The 15,424-nt window shown below is 45.8% G+C and overlaps 1 protein-coding gene across 4 annotated transcripts in view; it reads right to left on the bottom strand.

Annotated features, from left to right (window-relative positions):
- EMID1 (EMI domain containing 1) overlaps window positions 1–15,424 on the bottom strand; it is a 421,712-nt gene that overhangs the window by 27,255 nt on the left and 379,033 nt on the right. For 3 of the 4 annotated variants that reach the window (XM_069214563.1, XM_069214561.1, XM_069214562.1), the window contains exon 16: window positions 9,870–11,768. The exons of the other annotated variant lie outside the window; for it this stretch is intronic. In XM_069214563.1, the coding sequence (XP_069070664.1) occupies window positions 11,632–11,768 (137 nt within the window). In that variant the 3' untranslated portion in view covers window positions 9,870–11,631. Of the gene's footprint in view, window positions 1–9,869; window positions 11,769–15,424 lie in introns of those variants that run through there. 4 annotated transcript variants of the gene reach the window in all.

Genomic DNA, 15,424 nt, shown 5'->3' with positions numbered 1-15,424 from the left:
ACTTTCCAGTAGACATCTGTTCGTGGCATGTAGTGCTGTAGATTCACATGCTGTGCATAAGCTCGCCATCTAGTGTTGGGTTCGGAGTGGTGCAACTTGTTTTTCTTCTGCGAAGCTTTTCGAGTCACAGGATCCAGTGACTCCTCTTCTCGGTAATACTGTGCATGGCCATCAAGTCCTTTGTTAGATTGTTTCTCCACGGGCGGGAGAGTGAAGTAGTGAAAATAGAGAGTGTAATAGAAAAGATGTCCATGCCATGTATCTACATACGTACAATATTGACATATTAATAAATTGCAACATCCACACGCGTCCGGGGAGGCGGGAGGGCGCATGTGAATATACAGCACTACATGCCACGAACAGATGTCTACTGGAAAGTAACATTTTCAGTTCCCTGGGATGTGTTGCTGTAGATACAGATGATGTGCATAGACTGTAAATGAGTCCCTCCATAACCGGTGGCTAGCGTGCAGGAGTTGCAATTGATTGAAAGAGTGTTTTGAGTACAGCTTGTCCAACATTTGCTTGTTGACGTGCAAATACATCTACACAATAATGTTTAGTGAAGGTATGTGGTGTAGACCATGTTGCCACTTTGCAAATAACTACTATAGGTATGTTACCTAAAAATGCCATAGATGCACCTTTCTTTCTAGTGAAGTGAGCTCTAGATGGTTCAGGTAATTGTCTCTTGGCTTTACTATAGCAAGTATGAATACACTTGACTGTCCATCTAGCTATAGTTGCTTTAGATATAGGCTCTCCTTTGTGGAGCAATGAGAAAGCCACAAAAAATGTTTTGTTTTCATAAACTCTTTCGTTCTATCTATATAATACATAAGAGCCCCTTTAACATAAAGAGTGTGTAGATCCATTTTTACCACAGAATCTGGTCGGGGAAAGAAAATTGGTAATTCTATTGTCTGATTGATATGGAATTGTGACACTACTTTTGGAAGGAATTTTGGATTCGTTCTTAATACAATTTTTTCTTTATGAATTTGGAAGAAAGGTTCTTCTAAAGTTAAATCCTGGAGCTCACTGACACATCTAAGGGAAGTGATAGCAACTAAAAAAGCTACTTTCCATGAGAGGAATTGAAGAGAACAGGAGTAAGGTGTCTCAAAAGGGGGAGGCATTAGCCTTGGGAGTACAATGTTAAGATGCCAAAATGGCACTGGAGAAATCCTTGGTGAAATGATTCTTTTAAGCCCTTCCATAAATGCTTTGATAACTGGAATTCTAAACAAATATGCTGTCTGTTTTGAAGATAATGTAAACAAATGGATGTATTAGCTAGATTTGCTTTTTGTAAATTTAGTAAATAACCATGTTTTGTACTGTTGGCTTCAGAAGGTCAATGATTTTGGATGCCATATTTGACCCTGGTTTTGTGTTAGAAGGTCTGGTCTGTTGGGAAGCTTTTGGTGTGGAACCACTGAGAGTTCCAAAAGTGTTGTGAACCCTGGTTGACTTGCCCATGTAGGAGCTACCAGGATCATGTTGAGTGAAACTTGTTTGAGCTTCTAGACCAGAAAGAGAATGAGTGGAAGGGGGGAGGGGGGGGGAGCACAAGCAAATATCGGTGATCAACGCGAATTATGGCATTTTTTGTTTTGATGTGTGGCAAATAGGTCTAATTTAGGTGTTCCCCACTTTTGGAAGTACTAATGAAGGACTTGTGGGTGGAGTTCCCATTCGTGGATTTGTTGCTGCATCCTGCTGAGCAGGTCTGCAAAGTGACTGTCTGTGCCAGGGAGATACTGTGCCACTAAGTGAATGTGGTGATGAATTGCCCATTTTCATATTGTTTGTGCAAGATGGGATAGTTGATGAGATTGTGTCTCCTGAAGTTCTTGAAGATAGTACATGCCAGTCATGTTGTCTGGACGTATCAACACTACCTTGTGTTGCAATTGTGGAAGGAACGGTTTCATTGCTAGGAATACTGCTTGCAGTTCCAGGTAACCGATTTGGAAAGACTGAGTGGTGTCACAAACCCCCTGGAGTGTGAGGTTGTGGAGATGAGCTCCCCAACTGGTGTTTGAGGCTTCTGTTGTGAGAGTGACCTGAGGCACATGGTCTAAAAAGGGCCACCCTTTCATAAGGTTTGTGATGTTCCACCAATGGAGAGCGATAAGTATGGCTGTCCACCAACACTAGATCTTCCATCTGATCCTGTGCCTGAGACCATTTATGAGGGAGACATTGTTGAAGAGGATGCATATGAAGTCTGGCATGAGATACAATGGCAATACAAGATGCCATCATCCCTAACAGTTGCATAACAGTTCTTACTGTGTATGTTTGGTTCTTTGTTAATGTAGCAATAATTGTTTGAAAGGCCTGAACTCGAGCTGTGCTGGGAATTGTGTGTTGAGGGTTGCTCCTAGATAGGGCTCTACCTGTAGAGGGTGCAGATGAGATTTGGGGTAACTGGTGGTGAGGAGTGTACGAGCCAGATTGTGGTTTGAGTGTGACGTTGACACTGTGAATGAATTGGCTTTGATGAGCCAATCGTCCAAGTAAGGGAAGACATGAATTTGTTGTCTTCTGAGATGTGCTGTGATTACCGTGAGACATTTTGTGCATACTCTGGGAGCACGGTTGTGACTCCAAATTGTAGCACCTTGAATTGGTAATGTTTTCCTGCAACTGTGAATCTTAGGTATTTGTGGTGTGGTAATGTGAAAGTAAGCGTCTTTTAGGTCTAACGCTGTCATGAAGTCGCCTTGTTGTAGGAGGGGGATAACATCCTCAAGAGTGACCATATGGAAGTGTTCTGACAGAATGTAGTGGTTTAAGGTGTGGGAGATCTAATATTGGCTTGAGCGACGCGTCTTTTTTGGGTATTACAAAATACATGGAGTAAACTCCAGTACCATGCTGTTGTAATGGTACTGGTTCTTTAGCCCCTTTGAGAAGAAGAGAGTGCACTTCCTCTTTGAGAAGAGCAAGATGATCTCGTGAGAGTTTGTGAGTACAAGGGGGTATATTTGGTGGAGTGGAAGTGAGCTTTAGACAGTAACCATTTTGGATAATTGAAAGGGTGATTTGCGGTAGGTTGAGACTATTGCAGGTACAAATGTTATAACCTTCCCCCTACCGGAGTCGTGTGAGTTGGTAGGTTTGGGAGAAAGTCATTTGTTGGTGTTGGCTGAGAAGCCTCTAGATGTAGGTCGCTTTCCTCTTCCTTTGTTACTGTTCCCTCTATAGGAACCTCTAAAATAACCTCTGGTGTATTGAGAGGTGGGCTTTGTCTGAGTGGAAAACTGTTCCCTAAATTTTGACCGAAAGCCTCTTGCAAATCTTGTGCAGTGTGTGCTGACTTGGAGTGCTCACATAGCTTTGGCAGTTTGAGTGACTTTATTTAGTTTTTTCAAGTGTGGTATCCACATGCATGACAAATAAATGCTCTTTATCAAACCACATGTTCAACACTGCCTGCTGTACTTCTGGTTTAAAGCCTAAGCATCTGAGCCAGGCATGTCACCTAAGGATGATGCTAGTATTAATACTGTGTGCTGCTGTGCCAGCAGCTTCGAGCGCACATCTTATTGAATTATAATTGTTTGTCCATCAGTTACAATTTTTTATACCCCCCCCTACTACTGTGTTCCTCAGGGAGGTATTGTAGTAGTTCCTCCATGGCATCCCAGTGATTTTTACCGTATTGGGATAGTAACGCCTGGGCATTAGCAATCTGCCAGCGATTGGCTGCATGAGCTGCCACTCTTTTACCTGCTACTTCTAATTTTTTGCTTTCTTTATTAGGAGGAGGTGTATCTCCTGTTGACTGGCTATTAGCCCTCTTGTGAGCAATAGAGGCATCAATAGAGTCTGGAGGGAATTGTGGTTTTATAAATGGCTAGTGGGTGCAGCTTTGTATTTTTTTATCAACCCTGGGAGTGATAATCCTTGATCTAACTGGCTCTTTAAATATTTTGTCTGCATGCCTGAGCAGGCCTGGGAGCATTAGAAGAAATTGACTCTCCTTGTGTGTTACGCAAGGTTGTCAAATAAAAAATCCTCTTCTATGGGATCTGTGTACATATTTATATTATGATATGCTGCTGCTCCAGCTATAACCTGATGATATTGGGTGGAATTCTCAGGTGGTGAATGTAGGAAGTTGGCTCTGTATGCACTATTTCAAAGTAAGGAATAGTATGCACAGAGTCCAAGGGTTCCCCTTAGAGGTAAGATAGTGGCAAAAAGAGATAATACTAATGCTCTGTTTTGTGGTAGTGTGGTCGAGCAGTAGGCTTATCAAAGGAGTAGTGTTAAGCATTTGTTGTACACACACAGGCAATAAATGAGGAACACACACTCAAAGACAATTCCAGGCCAATAGGTTTTTGTATAGAAAAATATATTTTCTTAGTTTCAGGTTCAAGATTTACATGTAATACTTCAAATGAAAGGTATTGCAGGTAGGTACTTTAGGAACTTTGAATTAGCAAAATAGCATATACAGTTTTCACATAAATCACATATAGCTATTTTAAAACTAGACAGTGCAATTTTCAACAGTTCCTGGGGGGAGTAAGAGTTTGTTAGTTTTTGCAGGTAAGTAAACCACCTACGGGGTTCAAGTTTGGGTCCAAGGTAGCCCACCATTGGGTGTTCAGAGCAACCCCAAAGTTACCACACCAGCAGCTCAGGGCCGGTCAGGTGCAGAGGTCAAAGTGGTGCCCAAAACGCCTAGGCTTCAATGGAGAAGGGGGTGCCCCGGTTCCAGTCTGCCAGCAGGTAAGTACCCGCGTCTTCAGAGGGCAGACCAGGGGGTTTTGTAGGGCACCGGGGGGGACACAAGTCCACACAGAAAGTACACCTTCAGCGGCATGGGGGCGGCCGGGTGCAGTGTGCAAACAAGCGTTGGGTTTTCAATAGGTTTCAATGGGAGACCAAGGGGTCTCTTCAGCGATGCAGGCAGGCAAGGGGGGGGGGGGCTCCTCGGGGTAGCCACCACCTGGGCAAGGGAGAGGGCCACCTGGGGGTCGCTCCTGCACTAGAGGTCGTATCCTTCCGGCCCTGGGGGCTGCGGGTGCAGAGTCTTTACCAGGCGTCGGATCTTAGAAGCAAGCAGTCGCGGTCAGTGGGAGCCTCTGGATTCCCTCTGCAGGCGTCGCTGTGGGGGCTCAGGAGGGGCAACTCTGGCTACTCACGGTCTCGCAGTCGCCGGGGAGTCCTCCCTGAAGTGATTGTTCTCCACAAGTCGAGCCGGGGGCGTCGGGTGCAGAGTGCCAAGTCTCACGCTTCCGGCAGGAAACACAAGTTGTTTCAAAGTTGCTTCTTTGTTACAAAGTTGCAGTCTTTGGTGAACAGAGCCGCTGTCCTCTGGAGTTCTTGGTCCTTCTAGATGCAGGGTAGTCCTCTGAGGCTTCAGAGGTCGCTGGTCCCTGTGGAAAGCGTCGCTGGAGCAGTGTCTTTAGAAGTGGGGAGACAGGCCGGTAGAGCTGGGGCCAAAGCAGTTGGTGTCTCCGTCTTCTCTGCAGGGTTTTTCAGCTTAGCAGTCCTCTTCTTCTTAGGTAGCAGGAATCTGCGTTCCTAGGTTCTGGGGAGCCCTTAAAAACTAAATTTAAGGGCGTGTTTAGGTCTGGGGGGTTGGTAGCCAATGGCTACTATCCCTGAGGGTGGGTACACCCTCTTTGTGCCTCCTCCCTGAGGGGAGGGGGGCACATCCCTAATCCTATTGGGGGACTCCTCCATCTGCAAGATGGAGGATTTCTAAAAGTTAGTGTCACCTCAGCTCAGGACACCTTAGGGGCTGTCCTGACTGGTCAGTGACTCCTCCTTGTTTTTCTCATTATCTCCTCTGGCCTTGCTGCCAAAAGTGGGGCCGTGGCCGGAGGGGGCGGGCAACTCCACTAGCTGCAGTGCCCTGGGGTGCTGTAACAAAGGGGGTGAGCCTTTGAGGCTCACCGCCAGGTGTTACAGTTCCTGCAGGGGGAGGTGTGAAGCGCCTCCACCCAGTACAGGCTTTGTTACTAGCCACAGAGTGACAAAGGCACTCTCCCCATGTGGCCAGCAACATGTCTGGTGTGTGGCAGGATGCTAAAACTAGTCAGCCTACACGGATAGTCGTTTAAGGTTTCAGGGGGCACTTCTAAGGTGCCCTCTGGGGTGTATGCTACAATAAAATGTACACTGGCATCAGTGTGCATTTATTGTGCTGAGAAGTTTGATACCAAACTTCACAGTTTTCAGTGTAGCCATTATGGTGCTGTGGAGTTCGTGCATGACAGACTCCCAGACCATATACTCTTATGGCTACCCTGCACTTACAACGTCTAAGGTTTTGCTTAGGCACTGTAGGGGCATAGTGCTCATGCACTTATGCCCTCACCTATGGTATAGTGCACCCTGCCTTAGGGCTGTAAGGCCTGCTAGAGGGGTGATTTATCTATACTGCATAGGCAGTGTGAGGTTGGCATGGCACCCTGAGGGGAGTGCCATGTCGACTTAGTCTTTTTATCCCCACTAGCACACACAAGCTGGCAAGCAGTGTGTCTGTGCTGAGTGAGGGGTCCCCAGGGTGGCATAAGATATGCTGCAGCCCTTAGAGACCTTCCCTGGCATCAGGGCCCTTGGTACCAGGGGTACCAGTTACAAGGGACTTACCTGGATGCCAGGGTGTGCCAATTGTGGAAACAAAAGTTTAGGTTAGGGAAAGAACACTGGTGCTGGGGCCTGGTTAGCAGGCCTCAGCACACTTTCAAATCAAAACTTAGCATCAGCAAAGGCAAAAAGTCAGGGGGTAACCATGCCAAGGAGGCATTTCCTTACAGTGAAGGTCTAGCTGAGTAGAGATCCGGATCATTAGGTGTAATAGGATACGGATCATATGTATCCCATGGATCTTGATCATCTAGTGTGTCTCACAAATATGAGCCCTATCAGGTGGCGCATTGGGGGGTGTGAACCCCAAAGGAGGGTGAGATGTTGGTGGAGGAGTATGCTGTGGAGATTTATGTGGAGGTGGAGAGGGTTGAGGAGAAGGCTGAGTAAGAAAGGGAGTCTTTTCCTTTGTAGTCTTTTTTGGAGGTGGAGAGGAATCAAGAGACTCTTGAAAAGTAAATTTCCTCTTTAAAGGAGGACGAGGTGATATTATAATCAGTCCTGTTCCCTCTTGAATCTGAAGTTGGCGCTGACTTCTAAAATTGGTTCCACCGGGGAAGGTGTGATGGTTGAAGACTGGCCAGAATCCATAGAGGTCTTTTTTTAAGATTTTCGGAATCAAAAGTCTTCTCTATATGTGATATTTTAGGGGCAGAAACCGTGGGTAGATGTTTTTTCTTTTTTGGTGCCAAAGTGGTCAGTACCGAAGTGGTAGGCATCGAAGCACCATGTATTTTCAGTCGTGTCGGAGCCGAAGTGGAAGTGCTTGAGGTTGATGCCGAAACATTTTCTTTGGCTTTTTTTGGTGCCGTGCCGGAAGGCGGGGCATCCAAATTAGTTTCTTGGCTCCGACCATGGTTCAAAGGTAGTGGCGGACTGGTGACTTCCTTTGATGTAGTTTTGACCGAGGGTGAAGAGGTCTTTTTACTCACTGTTTGCGCCAACTGCAACGGTTGACTCTTGATGTCAGATTGTACATCAGAGTCTGAGGGCCTGATTACAACTTTGGCGGAGGGGGTTAATCCGTCCCAAATGTGACGGATATCCCACCCGCCGTATTATGAGTCCATTATATCCTATGGAACTCATAATACAGTGGGCGGGATATCCGTCACATTTGGGATGGATTGACACCCTCCACCAAAGTTCTAGTCAGGCCCTGAGTCTTGAATGGAGAAGGCCTCCTCCTGCTCCAACTCTTCTTGTGCATGCTCGTTGCCGAAGATGTCCGGTTGTGGTCTGGCGTTTGAGACGCCATTTCCATCCGATGAGCTCTTTTATCTCTGAGGGTCTTTTTCGACCGAACGGAACAGCACGATTTGCAGGTCTGCTCGTTGTAGTCGGGGGAAAGACACAGATTACACTCCTGGTGGTGGTCGGTGTTTGGAAATTTGGAGAGACATTGAGGGCAAAATCTAAATGGAGTCTGTTCCATTAGGGCTGTGTAGTTCGATGCTATGTGGAGGAGGTAGGCCCGAAGAGGGCCTGAGAGGGCTGCGTCTGCCTGGAAGGGCAGAATATCGATCCCGGTGTAAGTTGGAACCACAGATAAAGTGTAGAAGAATACGCGATCGAAAACAATACCAACAGTGATAGAAAGACGGAGAGAATACTGTTTTGTACTGTATCGAGCCGCAAACTCGGAGAGAGAGAAACACACATCTGAACCCGATGGAGGAGAGAAACAATCTAACAAAGGACTAGATGCCCATGCTCAGTATTACCGAGAGGAGGAGTCACTCGATCCTGTGACTCAAAGCTTCTTTGAAGAAAAACAAGTTGTACCACTCGGAACCCAACACTAGATGGCGAGCTTATGCACAGCATGCGTATCTACAGCCACACATACCACTGAACATGGTAGTACTGAATTTACTATCCAACACCACAAAAGTTCAATTTTTCCATCACTCTGGGCTACCATGGAATGGTTTAACCCCTTCTGTGCCCAGGACGTAATGGTTACGTCCTGAGACACAGTGCTGCTGTGCCCAGGACGTAACCCTTACGTCCTGGGCACACAGCCCAGAGGGAGCGTTAGCGCTCCCTCTGTGGGGTTCCGCCCCACCCCCCCAAGGCAGGGATGGAAGGGGAAGCCCTTTCCCTTCCACCCCCGACCCCCCTACCCCCCCTGTGATGTCAGCACGCGATTGTGCGCTGTTTGTCACAGGGCCTCCTCCCATCGTCGTAAGAGAAATGCTTTGCATTTCTCTTCCGATCACGTGGGGGAGGCCGAGAGAGGCTTCAAAGGGAAGGAAAGTTATTTCCTTCCCTTTGAAGTCTCTCTCTGCATTTTGGCAGCCAGATTGAAAGCAATCCGGCTGTCAAAACACCCACTAGACACCAGGGATTTAATTCTAAAAAGGAAACTGGCATGAGGGAGCGACCCCTTGGGCAAGGGTCGCTCCCAGGGGGGGGGGCATTTATTTTTAAGGCCCTTTCCGGCCTATTATTAGGCCGATCTGCCCCCAGGGGGGTGCAGAAACCTCTAGGCACCAGGGATAATTTTTTTGTTTTTGTTTTGTTTTTTGTTTTAGAGGTGGGGAGCGACCCCTTAGGCTGAAGAGACGCCATATAGTTTTTGTGCCTCAAAAGCTTCATTGACTCCCACTGCATTGTGAATAGTTGTGCTCATTCACCATTTAAAAGTAGAAACGTATGTGCCTCCTCACAATTTTTCATATTTCTCTTCTCCAGTCCGCTAGTAATCCCACCATACTATCACACCTGCCTTGGGTGAAACTCCTTTTGGGTTCTGGCCCCTCAGATATGGCATATCTTCTGCTAATATTATGTCACTATGCATCACCAGAGGTTTTTGGAAAAGGTGAAAACACTGGCCATGTTAGTTACCTGCATCCATTCAATCCGAACATTTTTGTCCGTTTAGCACCAGGAGACCTACAGTAAGGTGCTGTGCAAAATCCCATTAAACCCAATTCAAGCACCATTTCCACCACTCACTGCAGTTCTTCATGCAGGATGGCAATGCCTGCCTTCCTACTGTCATATCTCTCAAAAAGAGATCATATTCCACTTCTTCATAACACCACAGCTACCCATTTCGTATCATACTCACTTCCATCCAGTCGTCATGGCCCGCCATACAAGATAACGTCCTTGTCTCCTACATCTCTGCTGCTCTGTACTCGGACCAGATTCTCTCCTGTCCAATCGTGGAGCACTTCACACCAGATCACACCCACTTCTGCTAATGCAACTGCTTCAGAATGATATTCGGACTCTTTTGTAAAAATATTATAACATTTATTTGGTCTAAAATCACAGGCTTACAAAACAAGATATGGACACTTCTTCTCCCTCTGAGCAGGGACTTCGTCTCTTGCCAAACACTATCCCCCTATACAGTATATCCCCCTCTGCAGCTCTCTTTGGAACGGCGGGAACATTCAGATCAATTTTTTGGGGGGGACATGCAAGGAAGCACCATGGAGGGCACAGGGCGTATCTTCCTGAATGTGACTGTTCCCCTCAGAAGGGGACATGGTAGGGCAGCACCATCACAGAAACTATGACATCAATTGGACACGCTTGTGGGACTCGACTCCCAGTCAGTTTTGAGATGAAAAAGTCCCTAAAAAGGTTTCCGCTACCTAAAAATGTCAAAACCGTTCAATTTATTTTAAAACCTTAAATGTCCAGAACTTGGGAGGTAGGCCTCTTCTGTGACGAATGAAATGGCAGCAAATAACCAAAATGGAAGGTGGCATTTGTCCTTTTTTCTGCTTTCCAAGCCAGAGAATATAACTGAAGGGAGAGCAACCAATCAGATTTGTAGTTATCCCAATTTGAGCAAAGGGAGCAGAGCGGACCTTCAGCCTTTTTAAGGAAATTTTGAAGGCGTCCCATTTGTGAATTTTATTCTAAATGCACCACTATCAATAGAATGGGGTTGGAGGCTTTATTTTTAGATTTTTCGTTTGAAAAACGTCCAAAAGGAAAGAGGTCAAGTGAAGCATTGGTACTTTTCTGTGCGAGCACAGGCGCCTGTCTGGGGCACTGAGCTGCCTTTATATCATCAACTACCTTTAATCCATCTTCTTCTACTATCATAAGATTGCTTTCTGTTATATTGAATTTGAGATCATTCATGCAGTTTAACCAATTAATCCAAAGAGAGTTTGCTGAGGAAAAAGTATTCCATCCAGGCATTGCAACTTTCTCAAATGTTTAAAAATCTGTCAAGGATGTCAAAGAGGACAATGGCCACAACCAGGCGGTGTTCAATGTCGAGTAGCGCTCCCAGCGTGCTCTAAACTCTTGGTGTAACAGTCTGCGCACAAGAGATAATCCTCACTAGAATCCTGAAGTGCTGCCTCCTGTTAGGCAAATGTATGTGAGGGGCAGATTAAAAACGGCTATACAGTGGCAGAAATGCCATCTCTCGGCTGTGGCTGCCACTCTGTCTAAAGTAGCACACGAACAGAAGATAAACACTTTATAAAGCGGGCGATGCTTGGGAATCACCCACCTACCCATGTCCTGATTATAATGTAGACTCACCCTCACAATGCCTCAAACGAATGTCACTATTTCAGTCTGTGGGCTCATTGAGCAGAGGCCTAAGAGATTTGTAAATGTCTTCCTGTGAATTTTAAGACTGTAGATAAACATGTGCCAGTAAGAATATTTTCTGGCACCAAATTTCAAGCAGATTTGTCTTTCCTTTTCTGTTGCTTCTTTTCTTAGAGTTCCCTCCAGCACTTTTGCCATATCCTTTAAAATTGTACATTGTGTTCTTCAAATAAATAGAGATCTTCAAAAGACAAGTTGGATCGAGTGTCTCCTTTGAGATTAAAGATGAAGATAGCCAGGCCCTAGAGCTCCATTTTGTCTGTTCTTTGAGTTATTTGGATTCTGCCACATTTTATGTTTTTGTAGTTGGAGGGCATCAATGGGAGGAAAGCAGAGAGTACAGTAACCCACAGCGACGTATTAGGGGAACTTCTTGATATGCAATATGGTAAGACTCCTAAAACCACCACTTCATGGACTCTCAGAGTCGCGCTTCTGGGCCATGTGACGTGAGATGATTCTGTAGGCGGCCAGCCCATTACGTTTACCGCGATAGAAGGTAGGTGGGTTGGTAGAGAAGGTGTCAGCTCCGGATCCGGTATCTGTTTCTGAAAAAAATGTAGAGGAGATATGTTCAGAGAAAATTCAACAAGGATAGTAGAGCCCTGTGAACCACATTAAAGTCAAGTATGCTGCACTCAGATTGAATCTAGTTACGGCTCAATAAAGTCAGACTAGCAACAAATGGAGGTGTAATGTGCTGTTCATCAAGATAGCATACAGCACAAGTAGAGGCACTGAACTTTTCCCCAAAATGCCTACCGGTGTGATTCAATCCTGCTTATTCTTCTCCGAAAGGCCCCTTATAAAATTCACTTCACTAGCATTACCCCCTTTGTAGAAATCAAAGGCCTGATTTAGATATTAGCGGACGAGTTACTCCGTCACAACAGTGACGGTTATCCAGTCTGCCGAAATCTAAATACCATTATATCTTATTGGATTTCGTCGGCAGACAGGATATCTGCCACCGTTGTGACAGAGTAACGTCCGCCAATATCAAAATCAGGCCCTATGTCTAAAGGATCAGAGAGGAAGCCAACCAACTGTTATTCAATCTCTGGCCTCTTTCACGCAGAGATCAATTCCTGTGGTAACTTTAGCTTTCAATTTTTATTACCAGTTATTCCTTTGCCTCTTCTAGATGGATCACTTCTTACACATTCATAAAGACTCCTTGCTAAATCTAAAGTGTATCTGACTTTCAATTGCAAGTTGAACAAACCTTCAGCCTTGGCTAGAAATTTGCCCCTGATCTCCCCATACAAATTGTTGCAGGTATTCCCTGGAGGAATATGTGAGAGGAAACAATGTTAGAAATAGGGAAACGGTACATGAGGTAAAGCACATTTGCACGTTACTGCCCATTCTGAATTTTAAAAAATTGATTGGGTGCAAAAAAAACACCTGGGTTAACACTGCAATCAAAGGCTCACAGATTTTATGCCTACTGGTACTTGGGCAAATTGCTACACTCTGAATGAGCTGCTTAGTTGGAAGTAAGCACACTTTACACACCTAAATAGAAATTAACTCCCATTGCGCGAATCCCCTTTGTTAGTAACATGGAAGTTCAGTCTCCAGGTCCACATATTCTTGTATATGGAGTCAGGACTTCATCGACCATGCCTATTCACATAATGAGATTTTTTTTATGGAGGTCATTCACCCCTTAGTTTTAAGGACAGGTTTACTCTGGGACACAGTACCTTTATTTAAATGCAGCACATATATTTTCTGGTATGACTGGGGCTTAAAATCTAGCTTCTGCCTTTAGCATTTTCTGATGGATACTTCTAATTGCAGATTCCTCACCTTGTGAATACTCTCCAGGAGTCAGACTGGATCCCAAAACATTTGAAGCTGTTATCCTGCATGCTGTTAGGTTTCATTGTGTTGGTTCGTGCCGACATCGCTCTGCTCCTGAAGTGACACTGGGAGCTGCAAGTAAGCACCATCTATGCATGCTGATGTCAGTGTGTTTCTTTCTGCCCTTTAAAATGTGTCTGAAGAGATTCTCCCTGATCTTTGGCTAGATTTTGCAACTAAATTTCATCCACTGTGCAATGAAAATGTAAACTCCAGAAAACACAGGGTCTGTCGCAACCAGATGTCTGTGATGGACCCATGAAGTCGGCTTATGGTGCCTGGTTTGATAAACGACTCCTAGGCCTTAAGCGATTGTGCCCAGATGAACTCGAAGGCCATATCGGACCATGAAGCCAAACTCAAAACACAAATGCAAAAAATCCAAGCAGGAAACAGACAATTTCTGACTCTCTCAACTTCCAGAGATGGCACAAAGGCATTAAAGTTCCTACTTGTCTGACTCCCGATCACCATCAGAGCTAATACCGAGTGTGGTCCAGTCATACCCTCAGTTTCCAGGTCCGTCTGTGATGTTGCAGCAAGAAGAAGCCTTCTGGGGAGCTATGCTGCGTTTTTTCAGCATTATACTGGTGTCCTCTGGCATGCCTTTGAACCCCAAGGATCCTCAGAAGCCTCCAGTCAGACTTCCACCAGCAGATCCTCAGCACTATTTGAGATGCCTGTTATGGCTCCATTGCCTGTTCAGTTCCACTCGCATAGACACTGGATAGGGATATAAAGCCTACAGTGCATCCCACTCCGAACTGAATCCGCCACGTCCTCGACTGATGTTGCACCAAGCATGCAACCCCTCTGATTCTGACACCTTGCCCTTAATACATGGTAGGGACCAGACAATACACAATCTTTTTGGCATGGATTCAGAAAACGACAGCTGTGATGACAGAGACTCTAATATGATGAGAACTACTGGTATGAAGAATTTCAGGATGCCAGTGGGTTGACACCTCACCTCATTTTGACTTTGTGTGTCCCATGGGTCCTACTACAGAGGAAGGCACCTCTTTTACTGTAGTGATCTGAAGGGCAGCTGAAGTGTTGAACTTGCCATTGCCAACCATAGAAGTGAAAACTAACATTTTCGTGGAGGTTTTGCAACCAGGCCAGAGTTCCACTGACCCACTGTTTCAATTTAACAAGGCACTTACCAATGCACTTTTGTGTCCCCGGGCTAAACCCGGTTCAAGGCTACTCATTAACAGACAGGTTGCTTGTTGCCACTGCTCTGCAGCAGGTGATCCAGCATCCAAATCCGGAAAGTCTGGTGGTACAGGCATCCATCAGCAGGATCAACCCCAAACCCATTCCTACCACTCCTCCTGATCATGAATCCAAAGAAATTGTGATATTGGCAAGCAGATTTTCTTCTCCACAAGCCTTGCTTTGAGTTCTGTAAACACCAGCTTTCTTCTTGGCTTTTACTCCCATGCCCTTTAGGGTGAAGTGGCTAATGCTTAAAGGCTGTTTTGAATGACCTCTGGCGCCCCTTACTCGGGCTGTTGAGAATGACTCTAATGCAGCCAAATTCATGATACAATCAGAACTAGACAAGACTGTTTGTTTAGGACATGCCATGTGTACGATGATGGCCCTCCAGCTCCATGCCTGGATGAGAGTTACGAGCTCCTCTGGCGACATCAGGCATCTTTCAAGGATATGCTCTTTGGCTCATCTTGCCCTTTTGGTGATCAAGCAGACTCGGCCTTGGAGCATTTCAAGGAGAACAGAGCCACATCACTTACTCTGGGACTTTCTTCTCCCACCACCAATTTCTCCCTCGTCATTGCTCCTCCTCCAGCTTAACAGGCTTTTTGCCCCTTTTGTGGTTGACACTCCCAATGCTTTCTATCCCGCTGCACCTCCACTACCATTAGGGCAGCTGACAAGGACCACACCTCTAGCTTTCAGCAGGAAGTGGTGGCCCTTTTGGCTGAAAAGGCCATAGAGTGGGTTCTGGCCTTGAAAGTGGGAACTGAGTGTTACTCTTGCTACTTCCTTGTGCCAAAGAAGCTTGGAGGCTTTCATCCTGTTTTGGGATCTCTGGCCTCCCAATGCCTTCCTGCAGATGGACAAATTCAGGCTGCTCACACTTGGCCAGGTCCTGTTGCCCAGGACAGGTCACTGTTATGGGCTACTTGTTGGCACTGTCAGCCTTTTTGTGTTGCTAGGTCAGCCTTCGTTATTCAAGACACCCATTGTGATGAGGTTTTTGAAGGTTTACATTTGTTTATACCAAAACACTTTGTCATGCCCCAGTGACATTTGAACTTTCTTGATGTGTAGTCCTTTTGAGCCGTTGCAGTTGTCTCTTGAG

The sequence above is a fragment of the Pleurodeles waltl genome, chromosome 11 (genome assembly GCF_031143425.1).
Source record: "Pleurodeles waltl isolate 20211129_DDA chromosome 11, aPleWal1.hap1.20221129, whole genome shotgun sequence".
NCBI lineage: Eukaryota > Metazoa > Chordata > Amphibia > Caudata > Salamandridae > Pleurodeles > Pleurodeles waltl.
Note: the sequence above shows the minus strand (reverse complement) of the source record. Positions and strands in the feature narration are given on the sequence as shown.